This window comes from Paramisgurnus dabryanus, chromosome 10, assembly GCF_030506205.2.
Source record: "Paramisgurnus dabryanus chromosome 10, PD_genome_1.1, whole genome shotgun sequence".
Lineage (NCBI taxonomy): Eukaryota > Metazoa > Chordata > Actinopteri > Cypriniformes > Cobitidae > Paramisgurnus > Paramisgurnus dabryanus.
Genome location: NC_133346.1, coordinates 3,798,087 through 3,812,878, shown reverse-complemented (window position 1 = coordinate 3,812,878; position 14,792 = coordinate 3,798,087). Strand labels below are relative to the sequence as shown.

At 36.9% G+C, this 14,792-nt stretch overlaps 1 protein-coding gene across 1 annotated transcript in view; it reads right to left on the bottom strand.

The window, feature by feature from the left end:
* Positions 1-14,792, bottom strand: part of mctp1b (multiple C2 domains, transmembrane 1b) — a 51,256-nt gene that overhangs the window by 9,879 nt on the left and 26,585 nt on the right. Inside the window, exons 9-14 of the mRNA XM_065262393.2 lie at positions 11,050-11,143; positions 8,317-8,419; positions 4,705-4,807; positions 4,291-4,392; positions 4,065-4,139; positions 2,926-3,045 (exon numbers count right to left, since the gene is read on the bottom strand). Of these exons, the coding sequence (XP_065118465.1) occupies positions 2,926-3,045; positions 4,065-4,139; positions 4,291-4,392; positions 4,705-4,807; positions 8,317-8,419; positions 11,050-11,143 (597 nt within the window). The remainder of the gene's footprint in view (positions 1-2,925; positions 3,046-4,064; positions 4,140-4,290; positions 4,393-4,704; positions 4,808-8,316; positions 8,420-11,049; positions 11,144-14,792) is intronic.

Here is a 14,792-nt window from a genome sequence, read left to right as displayed (position 1 = left end):
ATCCACCTTTATCTATCCATCCATCCATCCATCTTTATCTATCTATCCATCCATCCATCCATCTTTATTTATCTACCCATCCATCCACCTTTATCTATCCATCCATCCATCCATCCATCCACCTTTATCTACCCATCCATCCACCTTTATCTATCCATCCATCCATCCATCTTTATCCATCTATCCATCCATCCATCCATCTTTATCTATCCATCTATCCATACATCCATCTTTATCCATCCATCCATCCATCTTTATCTATCCATCCATCCATCCATCCATCCATCCATATCTATCTATCCATCCATCTTTATCTATCTATCCATCCATTTTTATCTATCCATCATCCATCCATTTTTTTCCATCCATCCATCCATCCATCCATCCATCCATCCATCCATCCATCTTTATCTATCTATCCATCCATCCATCTTTATCTATCCATCCATCCATCCATCTTTATCTATCTTTCCATCCATCCATCCATCTTGATCTATCTTTCCATCCATCCATCCATCCATCTTTATCTATCTATCCATTCATCCATCCATCCATCTTTATCTATCTATCCATCTATCCATCCATCCATCCATCCATCCATCCATCCATCCATCTTTATCTATCTTTCCATCCATCCATCCATCTTTATCTATCTGTTTATCCATACATCCATCTTTATCTATCCATCCATCCATCCATCCATCTTTATCTATCTATCTATCCATCCATCCATCCATCCATGCATCCTTATATATCCATCCATCCATCCATCTTTATCTATCTATCTATCCATCCATCCATCTTTATCTATCCATCCATCCATCCATCTTTATCTATCTATCTATCCATCCATCCATCCATCCATGCATCCTTATCTATCCATCCATCCATCCATCTTTATCTATCTATCTATCCATCCATCCACCTTTATCTATCCATCCATCCATCCATCTTTATCTATCTATCCATCCATCCATCCATCTTTATTTATCTACCCATCCATCCACCTTTATCTATCCATCCATCCATCCATCCATCCATCCACCTTTATCTACCCATCCATCCACCTTTATCTATCCATCCATCCATCCATCCATCTTTATCCATCTATCCATCCATCCATCCATCTTTATCTATCCATCTATCCATCCATCCATCTTTATCCATCCATCCATCCATCTTTATCTATCCATCCATCCATCCATCCATCCATCCATCCATATCTATCTATCCATCCATCTTTATCTATCTATCCATCCATTTTTATCTATCCATCATCCATCCATTTTTTTCCATCCATCCATCCATCCATCCATCCATCCATCTTTATCTATCTATCCATCCATCCATCTTTATCTATCCATCCATCCATCCATCTTTATCTATCTTTCCATCCATCCATCCATCTTGATCTATCTTTCCATCCATCCATCCATCCATCTTTATCTATCTATCCATTCATCCATCCATCCATCTTTATCTATCTATCCATCTATCCATCCATCCATCCATCCATCCATCCATCCATCCATCCATCCATCTTTATCTATCTTTCCATCCATCCATCCATCTTTATCTATCTGTTTATCCATACATCCATCTTTATCTATCCATCCATCCATCCATCTTTATCTATCTATCTATCCATCCATCCATCCATCCATGCATCCTTATCTATCCATCCATCCATCCATCTTTATCTATCTATCTATCCATCCATCCATCTTTATCTATCCATCCATCCATCCATCCATCCATCCATCCATCATCCATCTTTATCTATCTATCTATCTATCCATCCATCCATCTTTATCTATCCATCCATCCATCCATCATCCATCTTTATCTATCCATCCATCCATCCATCATCCATCTTTATCTATCTATCCATCCATCCATCCATCCATCCATCCATTGTATTTATTTATTTGTACAACTTTACTTTATCCATCCATAATCCATCCGTCCATCCATCCAGTCTTTCTTTAACCATCTATCTATCTGTCTATCTATCTGTCTATCTATCTATATCCGTCTATCTATCTAATCCGTCTATCTATCTATATCCGTCTATCTGTCTGTCTGTCTATTTATCCATCCATCCATCTTTATCTATCTATTGTATTTATTTATCCGTTTGTCCATGAAACTTTATCCATCCATTTATCTATCCATCTTTATCTATCTATTGTATTTATGTATTTATCCATCCATCTATTGTATTTATTTATCTGCCTGTCTATCTATCTGTCTATCTATCTATCTATGAAACTTCACTCCATCCATTCATTTTTATCTATCTATCTATCTATCTATCTATCTATCTATCTATCTATCTATCTATCTATCTATCTATCTATCTATCTATCTATCTATCTATCTATCTATCTATCTATCTATCGTATTTATTTATCTGCCTGTCTATCTATCTATCTATATATCTATGAAACTTCACTCCATCCATTCATTTTTATCTCTCTATTGTATTTATTTATTCTCTATGAAACTTCATCCACCATTTTTCTGTCTCCGTTTATCTAGCTTTATGTAACTTGTGTTATCTATCCGTTATTGTGTCTGTCTGTGAAGTTTTACTCCATCTATCCATTTTGTTTTCTCTGTGTTTCTATCTATCTCTGTCTATCTACTGAATGCATCTGTCTGTCTGTCTATTGTATGCATGTACCTGTCTGTCTGTTGATCTCATATCATTTTCTGCCTATATATTCACCTGTCTATCTCATTTTAATCCATCCATCCACATGGCTTTTTAGCAGCGGTATAAACAGACATGTTCCTCAGTGTTTTGTGTGTTGGTGATGTGGCGGTGCCGTGTATGTTGTGTATGTTGTGTGTCTCTCACAGGTGTGGGTCCTCGAGTATATGCATGTGCGTATCTGCGTGCGTTTGGAGTTTGTCACCTACCAGGAAAGCACAGAGACTTCTGCGCGGAGAGTCCCACTGAAAGCAGCTGTTGATGTACGAGCCCACATTCATGAGGAAGAGAGCACAGCGCTTCACACGGTTAAAATTCTGCTGCAACAGCTGAGAAGACACAAAAATCATGGAGACATGTAAAAAAAACCTCATATAATATTTATACAGGAGTACATGTTTAATACATGAGGTAATGTAAAAATATTGAAATCAGAAATTGAAAAGTGTATTTGTGTATCGAACCTTTCAATTAAGGTTTGAAATTGACAATAAGAGTAATATATATATATATAAAAAAACTTACTGTATCTGTGCACATGCACAATTGCATGCTTAAGTATAAATGTGCAATACATAAATGCATTTATTTGTAAAAAAATAAATAAATGCATAAGCATTGCTCAATATATTCCCACATATATATAGTGTTATACAAGTTTCGAAAAGTTTTATTTACTCTATCCAAAATGCACCAAAGCATTTAATTTCAAATCTTCACTTTGTTTGCACGATCCACATGCCCGAAATGCACACATAAAAAAAAAGAAAACAGACAAATGTAATAATCTCTCTAAGTGATGGTGTGCCTGACAGCTGGGGTTAGATATACGGGCCGAATCTGTGCTTGAACTCTTCACTGAGTTGGGCATAAAAGACAGAAGAATCGGTCTGTTCTGCTCAATGCACGGCTTTGTGACAGCGTCTGATTCAGCCCAGCCCCTCCAATTCAGAGCTTTTGTCACGCCGGCACATTGAGAGACAGGACAATGAGCAGGCAGAGCCGTGGAGCCGTAGCCGGGCCCTCTGGGGTGGCCCCTCTCCTCTCACGAGGGCCCGCTTGACATTTCTATTCAACACCTAGAGCGGCAGGGCACGGGGGAAAATGGTGCGATTCAGCGCTTGCGCACCCTGTCCCAAACACGTCGCCCTATTGTGTGCGGCCCTGGGACCGCCGGCCCTCGTTTGGGTGGTTTTCAAAACATTTAGACCTGGAGGGCGATTTCTACTTTTGCGGCAAGATTATGTCCTCCTTTTATTTACGTTGGAGGATTTGCAACGATTATAAATATTTAACTCTTGATGGATTAGTCACAAATGCATTTCTAGTGCCCCCAAATTCCCATTACCTGTTTAGAGAGTTTGGACTCCTCTTCAAAGTACTTCTCTTCCTGCGGGACGAACGTCCGCAAACCGGCTTTCACCTTGAAGGAGACGCACAAACCGTATGATTTGTTTTAATTAGAGCTCGAGCTTCAACGCATCAGTAATTATTGCATATTTGACTGTGTGAAAAAAAAACACAAAGCAGAAACAACACAGACAACCAGCACTTGAGGCGCATCGCACACTTACGCTGTTGAAAATGACGTCTGCTTCGAGAAAGATGAGCCCTTTTGTTGGCCCTGTCAGCTCCTTGTTTTTCAAGACGTAGGCCTTCTGTTCGCCGTTGCGGATCTGTGTGAGGAAGACGTGACAGCCTGCTGTCTGGTAAAGCCCCAGCGGACCCCCCCGCCCGGCTGACCCCTGATCTCCCAGCGGCGGCATCAAACAGCCAGCCGCGCGTTCCCTCCTCCCTCCCTCCCGTATCCCTCCATTTCTGACAAGTACCTGCTCATTACCAGCATCCCTCTGTCATCACGACATCAGCCGGCCACGGGGAGGCCCAGCTGTGCGTGCGATCAATCTATTTACTTCAAAACTGCTTTATAAAAGCCCGTGAAACCACGCGGATTTGGGAATTTGGAGTGAAGTGAAATCGAAGCTTACGTTTAGTAATGGGATGGCCACTTTACCCAGGAAGTCGGCGCTGCGGTCCCGATCCTCGTCGTAGACGGTGACTTCCAGCACGGCGTTGATGTCGATCACATTGCTGCGAAGAAAAACAGGAAGGATGAAAAGTAAACACAAAGTATGCATTAAAATAAAAGTGATTAGAAAACGAGTATTTCAGCAATGCACGTGAAGGGCTCAGATGCAAAAGCCGCTAAACACCGCAACATCAAAAATTAGATGCTTTCGGCACTTATTATACGCTCAATCAAATACTTTCGCTTTAAATCCACTTAATCCCAGCTTTACGTGATTCAGATACCGGTTTGTTGGCAGAATCCATTAAACATCACGCCGATTTATCAGCAAAGTCATCCAAGTGCACGGAAAAAGAATTGGATGAACGACGACGCACGTAGCCTACGTCAAGGTCCAAGTTAAAGGAGGTTCACCAAATACATTAGTATTATTTACTAGGGATGTTCATTTCAGTAAAATTTCCCAAACATTAAGCGTTAACTGATTTTAATATTAAATGTAGGGCTGTCAAAAGATTAATCGCGATTAATCGCATACAAAATAAAAGTTTTTGCATAATATATGTGTGTGTGTACTGTGTGTAATTATTTTGTATATATAAATACACACACATGCATATGTGTATAAAAGATTTTTATAAATTAAAAAATATATACATAAATAACATGTTTTTTAAATTTCTTTAATGTAGGTGTGTGTTTATATATACATAATAATTACACACAATAAACACGCAAATATATTATGCAAACACAAACTTTTATTTTGTATGCGATTAATCGTGATTAATCTTTTGACAGCCCAATTGCAATTGAGTAAAAAAATACAAACAATACAAACATTTTATTTAATTTTAACGTACAACTTTATATTATCAAAGAGTACGCGATCAGTTCAGAGGATTACTATCTAATGAGGGCGGATCATCTCTTTTATTTTATCTACCACAGTGGCCATTTCTGAAGCAGGACACATTTCAAAAAGTTTTACTTTTGCTTCTTTTTTCTCTGATAGTGCAAAAAAAGAGATGTTTATTGTCAGTGTCTAGGTTTGTCCTTCTGGGCGCGCGCGAGATGTACCGCGACATTTTGCGCACACACGCGCATCTCCGTGCAGAAACCATACTCAAGCAAGGACACAAATGATTTCTTGTACAAATTATTACTTTACCAGACGGTCAGGGCAGCTATAATTTGTGTCATTTACAGGCCATTCACAGATTAAGGATAGAAAAACGGCGAAATGTCTGTAGGCAAATATTTTTCCTTTTAACTGATAATATTAATCGGTCATAAATTCTTACCTTCGAGTATCCGGTCAATATGAACATCTCCAATTTTGACCAAATTTAATTCACCTTTATTCAGAAAGGACAGTGAAGGGTGACTAAAGACTTTTTTTTAGAAGTGAAGATTTTTGCTTGCACTTAGAGGGTTTTGCTGCGAAAGTCAAATTTGTTGAATACCAATAAAGTTTTTGTTTACATAATATATGTGTACGGTGTATAATAATTATGTATATATAAATACACACACATACATGTATAATTTTAAGAAAAAATAATATAAATTCTATATTAGTGATGCACCGATGTATCGGTCGCCGATATTTATCGGCCGTTTTTTTATGAATTTGAAACCATCTGCATATCGGCAATAGCACGAGAAAGGCCGATACCAATTGTTTATTAATTTACTGCATAAAGAAATCAATTATATGTAAAAAAAAAAATGAGTTAATGTTGTTAATAAAATAAATGCTGAATAGCAAAAACCACCTTTGAAGGTTGTCATGCTGTCTTATGATATTTGTTTTAGCTTAATTTGTGCCTCTCTTATTATGTTGGTCAGTTAAATGTTAATTAGATCCAATCAATGTTCAGTAAAAATAATTTGAAGCATAAATAAACTAGCTAATAGACCAACTGTATAGTATTGTATACGAGTGTTTAATATCAGTATCGGTATCGGCCAGAAGTTGTCTGTTTAAATCGGTATCGGCCCAAAAAAAAATCCTACCGGTGCATCCCTATTCTATATAAATATAAACATGTATATACACATGCAAATGTTTCTTAATTATATACGTGTGTGTGCATTTTTTATTATTATACACAGTTCACCTACATATATTATGTAAACAAAAACTTTTATTCTGCAAATGATTAGTCGTGACTAATCGTGAGGCAGCACTAAATCTGTATCACTAGATGGCGCTCTTACCCAATTCATAAAAATGAAGTAAGACCGAATTTAACAACATTTTAAACTCCGTGTATGTTTTGATAATCATTCTGAATCTGATATCTAATAAAATTACTTTACAAAAATGCAATTATTTCAGCTTTTGTATAAAAAATAAAAGAAAACTACCCATATTTAAGAGGTTATAAAAAAGAACAAATGAAGATAGGATAAGTTTTTTTATATATATATATATATATATATATATATATATATATTTGTATGTTTATATATTTATAGATGAAAAATTTCCTGAAAGGCATTTTGTCAAAATCACTTTTTAAATAACTTTTAAAAAAAGGCTGGTGGGGAATGACTTAACATATTTTTAGTACGAAGCCCTAAACATGCAAAGCTACCAAAGCTCATATATAAATACGGATTGCATTTAACATAATCTGACTTTTCTACTTCAAATGAGTGAGAAATGATGTAGAGCGCTCTTGATTATTTCCACTTGGTTGTTATTAGTGGTGTTTGCTAAGGGGTGTAGACGCTGCGCTTTTGTGAACGATACCTCCAACTGTGCGGCTTTATAAACAGATTGCTATTACTTCCCTAAGCATGTTTCACCAGGCGGACGATAAAACCCCACTTAATCATTTAATTATTTAAAGACCTGAACATTTTTTAAGTTACTGTATGTTTTTGGCCTTAACTGCTTCATGATAAGGCAATGTGGAGATGAAAGGAAATAAAGCAAGGATTCAAACTTGAGCCGCTACTACGCAATATGTCGGCATGCAGCCAACCAGCCCATTGGCACAGAGAAGACTAAAACATTTAGAGACTCAAGACATCCATGTGGGCTTCTCTGAGATTAACCAGTAAGTATCCACACCCTGGCAAAAACCAACTATACACTATCATGGTGGTGAAGGCAAAGGACAAAAGCAAACCTTTAGTCATTTAAAATAATTAAAAATCACATTTTCATTTATGTTTTTTAGGTAACACTTTATAATAAGGTTGTATTTGTTATCAATTATTAAATGCATTAGCTAACATAAACTAAAAATGACAAATATAGTTTTTTCTTTGAATATATGTTAATTCACTAAAGTTAACAACTTTTGATTTTAAAAACTAACGCTAAAATTAACTAAAAATACTAAAATTAATAAATGCTCATTATTAATTTATGTTAGCTAATGCATTAACTTATGTTAACAAATACAACCGCATCGTAAAGTGTAGCCGTTGTTTTTAATATAACTTTGCACAATCAAATTGTTGATCTTTGGCTTTCTGTCTTAATCCACTTATGGGTTGTGAATGCGTGAATTTATCTGGAGGTGTATGATAAGACTCGGTGGCGGTAACTCACAATATGAAGACTTTATTCCACTCTGGATTCAGCGTCTTATAGACGGTGTGCGTCTGCAGACGGTCATTACTCAGCTCTGCCACACAAAACGGATCGCTCTTTCCTGAAACACAATAACACGTTTATCACTGTTTACCTTACGAAGATGATATCAGCCGCAAAAACAATTGGACTTTTAAAGGGATAGTTCACCCAAAAATGTCTTTGTTCTGCAGAACACACATGAAGATACAAAATAATAAAAAAAAATAAAAAATAATAAGGGGCACCATTCACTTCTATAGTAAAATGCTTCATTACTATGGAAGTCAATGGTGCCCCTGATCTGCTCATTGTTATTTTTCAAAATATCTCTGTTCTTGTTCATCAAAACAAAGAAATTTATACAGATTTGTAATAACATGAGAAATAGTAAATTTCATTTTCGGGTGAACTATCCCTTTAAACTATAAAAATACATTTTAGAAAAATTTTATCTGCTTCAAATTGGGGACTATAGGACAAAAAAAAGAAAGAAAATGATCCTATTTGGCATGTTTAAATGAATCTGGCATGTTTTTATGATTGACTTAAGTGTCAATTAATGTGCACTATCCCTTTAAAATAAAAAGAAATAAGTGATGGAGTTGTTGTGATATGCGGAGTAATAGCGCTCATGCAAATAACACATGGTTAAATATTTCACAATCACATTTTCTCACAAATAATTTCTTGTTTTCCCGATTACATTTACGCATTGGGAAGACACTTTTATCCAAAGTGACTTATAAGGTATACATTTTTTATCAGTATGTGTCAAACCTACGCAATGCTATACCACAAAAAAGAGATTATAATTCAATCATTTTATTGTTCACTACGTTGTGTTTTTATAATGTAACTTCAAAACTTCCCAGTGAATGTTGTTTGTTTAAAAACTTTGCATGTCTGGATATTTTCCTACTGATTAAAACACATACTAGTAAATCATCTAGGTTAACCGTTTCATTTGACTGATCTAATATATTTAGATGGCAATACGAGTAATCTCAGTTCCCCTTTACACTGTTTACCATATGTAAATAGAAACCGCATAATTTTAAACATTTTCCCACATTTAAATTCATTACACAACTTTCTCACCACAATCATGGTGCGTAAAATATAAAACAAAGTCTCATGTGAGCCGATGCTGTGGATCAGATGGAAAAAAGTAGTAAAGTTTGAAAGGTCTTCATTGAAGACTACTGCATTCCTCCAACTAGAGAGAAAAAAGTGTGTGTGCTTCTTTTAAGCTTTTGTCCGTCCACCATGGTGGCTACCAGAAGAACCGTGAAATCAGAACCCATGAGGTGGGCAAGTCCAAAGAAAACCTACAAAAACTATATGAATTAATAATAATATAGCGGCGAGGGGGCCCTCCTCCGGTCTTTCAGACGGTCATCTCTCCATCAAACTCTTTTAGCGGAGAGACTGAGGCATAAACCACAACAAAACATTCAGAAAACTGCCAGAAAGCCTGAATACATTGCAGATATATGAGGGTGTTTAACATGATATTTTACATCAGAAGTGTTCAGTGCGACGCTCGAACATCATATATATATATATATATATATATATATATATATATATATATATATATATATATATATATATATATATATATATTTATATATTTATATTAATGTATTTATTTATTTATTTATATTAGTTACATCATTTGTTTTGTGTTATAATATATAATAAAATAATAAATAAAATTGTTCAAAATCCTATTTTCTGGATTTCAATGGTCGTAAGTAGGAACACTGCAAGTTTTACTTATTTTTTTTCTTGTTTTCTGGTCAATGTATCTAAAAATTATTAAATCAAGTTAATTTACTGAGTGACCCAAGAGATTAAGTCTTGTTTTTTTTATAAATATTAAAATCAAGTGAGTTTATGCTGAAAACAAATAAAATATCTGCCTGTGAGGTAAGAAAAATAAACTTAACTGAAGTTTCAACTTAATTCAAAAATAAATTCGGACCCCACCGGCAGATATTTGTGACCCTGGGCCACATGTTTTTGGGTAATTTTTGTCTTTATTATATATATAGTATGATAGGAGAGGACAGGAAAGCATAGGGTGGAGAGAGGGATACGGGATCGGCAAAGGACCTCGAGCCGGGATTCGAACTCGGGTTGCGGAAAGTGCGTTTGCAACGTATGTTGGAGCACTGCCCACTACACAATCGGCTCGACAAGGGTACATTTTTTGATGTATACGTCATCTGAAAGCTAAAAAATACGCTTTTAATGATATATGGTTTGTTAGTAAAGGATAATATTTGGCTGAGATACAACTATTTGAAAATCTGGAATCTGAGGATGCAAAAAATTTAAATTTATTAGGAAAATCGCCTTTAAAGTTGTCCAAATGAAGTCCTTAGCAAGACATATTAATGATAAATAATTTTTTATGTATATTTATGTAGGAAATTTTATAAATATCTTGACTTTTGACCTAAACAATGCATTTTGGCTATTGCTACAAATATACCCATGCAACTTATGACCAATGGTCCAGGGTCACATTTTTAAAATATGCCTGATTTTTTTGCTTAAAAATAGACTTAATATCTTGGGTTATTTTGCTTATCGAGTACATTTAAGAATTGTTAGATATTTACAGTATGCTGAAAATAAAACATTCATTTTTGCAGTAAGCGGAACAGGAAGTGACAGAATAGCAACAATGTGAATTATTACCCGTGACATCAGCGGCCATCAGCCCCTCTGCCCTCAAGATCTTCACCTGGACGATTCCCACATCCTTCAAGTTAAAAAACGACTTCAGAAGACTCTAAAAAAAAATCAAACGAGACACAAACATTTAGCACACATGCATCGCATCTCATCTGCCGGGTGGCAACACATCCACACGTCTCTGACAGCTCAATCTGACCATGAACTTTCTTTAATCTCGCATCACAGTCTGCGAGCAGTTTTGCAACCACGACATTGCTAGAAAAACGCCAAGTCAGATTATCTGGTGGCTCTCACGAATACATCTTCATTATGCAGCTGTTATGAAAAAAGGTCTGTCTGTTTCTGTAAGCGGTTCACTGACCGGCCCTCCAGGGACCGAGGCCAAAACAAAGACAAGCTGTGAATAGAGATGAGAGACAGCTTTGAAGGAAGAGATGTCTCTCTCTCTCTCTCTCTCTCTTTCTCTTTGGGTTACTCATAAATTCAACCCCCAATATTACCGAGACCACGGGTGCTTCTCAATCCTCAAATTGATGCTTCCTGATTTTATCAGATGTCAATTCTTTAATTGCACCGTGAGGAGGCGAGGATCAAGGAGTGAGGAGGTTTTCCTGAGCGAGGATACAAAAGTGTTTTATCGACTTAACCTGACGCATGCATAAATTCTCCTCCCCCTTCACATCATCGCTTCTTTAGATTAATGGCACATTTCACATACATTTTAATGGATTTTTAAGTACGCATTTTATTTTAATGTGGGGCTACGTTTGACTTTATTTTATTGTTATTGTAATATTTTTAGTGTTTAATGCACTTGAGATTTGATTATAGAGAATGAACTTAATATAGAAAGTGTATATGTGTCGTGCTTCGATTTCTCATCATTCCCTCGCATCCCAAGATGGTGGAGCTAAGATACAAAGAAATGAAGCGAGGAAAGGAAACAAGAATGGACAAATAAGAATTGAGAAGCGGCCCATATTAATGCTGCAGTGGACTGTGGTCATCTTACGCCCCCTTTTGGTCATTAAAGTGTACGGCACGCCAAAGCACTACCAACTAATTCAACAAGCAAGCATTTTGTCAATCAGAAATTAGGTATTATTTGGCTTTACATTTATAAAAAACTAAGTAACCAATTCAAAGACAATTTATGGATTACAAAACCAAAGACTGGGAAGTGAGCAATGATATACAACAAGGAAGACTTGCAAACAAATGCGACTACTTAGAAATGCTAATAATTGAGGCTGGATTTCACCTGAGAATAATAAATATCAACTTTATGGGCCGGTTTAACAGACAAGGATTAAATTAAGCCAGGATTAGGCCTTAAGTAAGTTATGATATTTAGGGGGCTTGTGCACCAAGGCGTTTACGTCGGAGTTCGGCATATGTTTTTAATCGTTTCGCACATTTCAATAATGGTGTTTATTTTCTGCGTTCGGCGCGGATTTTGGGTGAAACTATTAGCTCGTCAATGTCACTTTTCACTCAGCCATCCAATCACAATGGAGGGGGCGGGACAAATACCACAACAACCAACCAGCGCATCATACAATGACTGGTAAACAAAACAGAAGCAACAAAGTGCTTAGCTGAAAAAACACTGGCAAGTGCCTACAGTCGCCGGGCATTCAGCCGCGTTTAAACGCTTTAGTGTACACGCCCCCTTAAGTATCTTTTAAAAAAATTGACATTACTGCTGTGAAACAATGCCGCTGATATATTTTAAAGTCCCCACGAAACAGATTTTACTTCCGTGTTTTCATGTATTCCCAAGTGAAACCATGTTGCTTGCGTGGGCGTGGCTTGTGTTTTCCACTGTGCTTTGATTGGATATAAAAAAGTAGGCGTTTCATTGAGAAATGGAACTGACATAATGGAACGCACACACAAAACGCGTATTCAACTTTTTGCGCAAGTAGATTACATACAAAGTCAACGCAAACATGCAAATACATGCGAATGAAGCAATTGGGCGACGCAACTGCCACAAAAACACACGCAATTCGCCTCAAACACATCTTCGAAAATATTCAACTCAAGCGAAAAATTCGTATAAAACAAAGTTAAATCCCACGAGTAGTCTAAAGCAAGGAACACAATGCTTCACATTTGGTGTGTACGCAGCATAACCGTGTATTCACACCAGCCACGTTTGAGGCGTCAAATTCGCGTCTACCGCGTCTAGTTTGCCGCTTGAACATTTTGAGTTTACTCGCTTCATTCGCACGTGAAAGCCGCACGAGAAAATCTAGTCATCGAGACTTCACGCGAAAATTGCGTCATGGGAGTGGCTTCTGCAACTCTGCTCGCTTCCTGTAATCATGTCACTACTAGAGCAAGCTCCTGATTGGTTAACGAGGTGCGTTTTTCCGCCAAAGTTCACATTTTTCAACTCGCGTGTTTGCCGCGGCAAAGCTCAATTCGCGCCACTCGTGCAAACTAGATGCGCGAATGAGGCGAAATCGCGCCTACCGCGCCGAGCCCCACATTAGCGCCGCGAGCCCTCCAGAAGTGTGTCAACGCATCTCCACATTGACTTAACATTGAAATCACTCGCGTTTGACGCCTCTACCGCGGCTGGTGTGAACGCAGCATAAGACTGATCAAGTCGTCTAGATGACGTCACCAGAAAATTATCTCTTCAAGACGGCGAAAGTACATTTTCAAACTTTGATTGAAGTTTATGATTTTTGGTTTCATTTGGACTTCAGTGCAATTTGTTTTAAGTTAAGTTCAAACATGCATTTTAGTTTGGGACTAGGTTTAAGTCACGTCTGCGAAACCGGTCCTAAAGGCGTTTAGATGAATCTGTTTAAAAATGTGACTGGATGAGAGTACGAAAGATGCTGAATGTGGCCCAGTGGTTTCAAAGAGCCACTAAAAATGATGAACGTTCACTTTGACAGGAAACAAATGCTATTAGTTTGCAATATTTGCCACACAGTGTTAAAAACTTTCATCTGGAGTTCATCATTTTCAAACACAGCGGTTTGCAACATATGTGACCATGAACAACAAAACCAGTCATAAGTCACATGGGTATATTTGTAGCAATAGCCAATAATACATTTGTATAGGTCAAAATTATCAATTTTTTATGCCAAAAATCTTTAGGATATAAAAGAAAAGATCATGTTCCATGAACATATTTTGTATATTTCCTACAGTAATTATATCAAAAATGTGTTTATCATTAATAACATGTGTTGCTAATGACTTCATTTGGACAAAGTTAAAAGGGATTTTCTAAATATTTTGTTGGCACCCTCATACTTTCAAATAGTTGTATCTCGGCCAAATATTGTCCATTCCTATCAAACCATACATCAAAGGGATTTATTTAGCTTTTAGATGATGCATCTCAAATCTCAAAAATAAAAATATAGCTGCAAGCAGCGATGGCGGGCCCTCGCACGTTTGTTTACCGCTACCCGGTGCCTCCGAGAAAACGATGCACGGTGGGCATGTGCATCAAGTGGGTATATATCAGTGTACTATTTCATGTTGCTACTGACCCATTTAGGTACAGTAGGTTAAAGAAACCCCATATTTTTGACAAACGGGGGCGCTAGTCAGTCACTAAATAGACACGCCTTTATCTGACGTTTTTGTCAACACTTAACAGCCGACAAATCAGATGTGTGTGCCAAATTTAAAGTTAATCTACGCTGCCAAGAGCCTGAAATATGCCTGAAATAAAAGTAAGTTTGACGCGTTGCCATGGGAACAGCGTT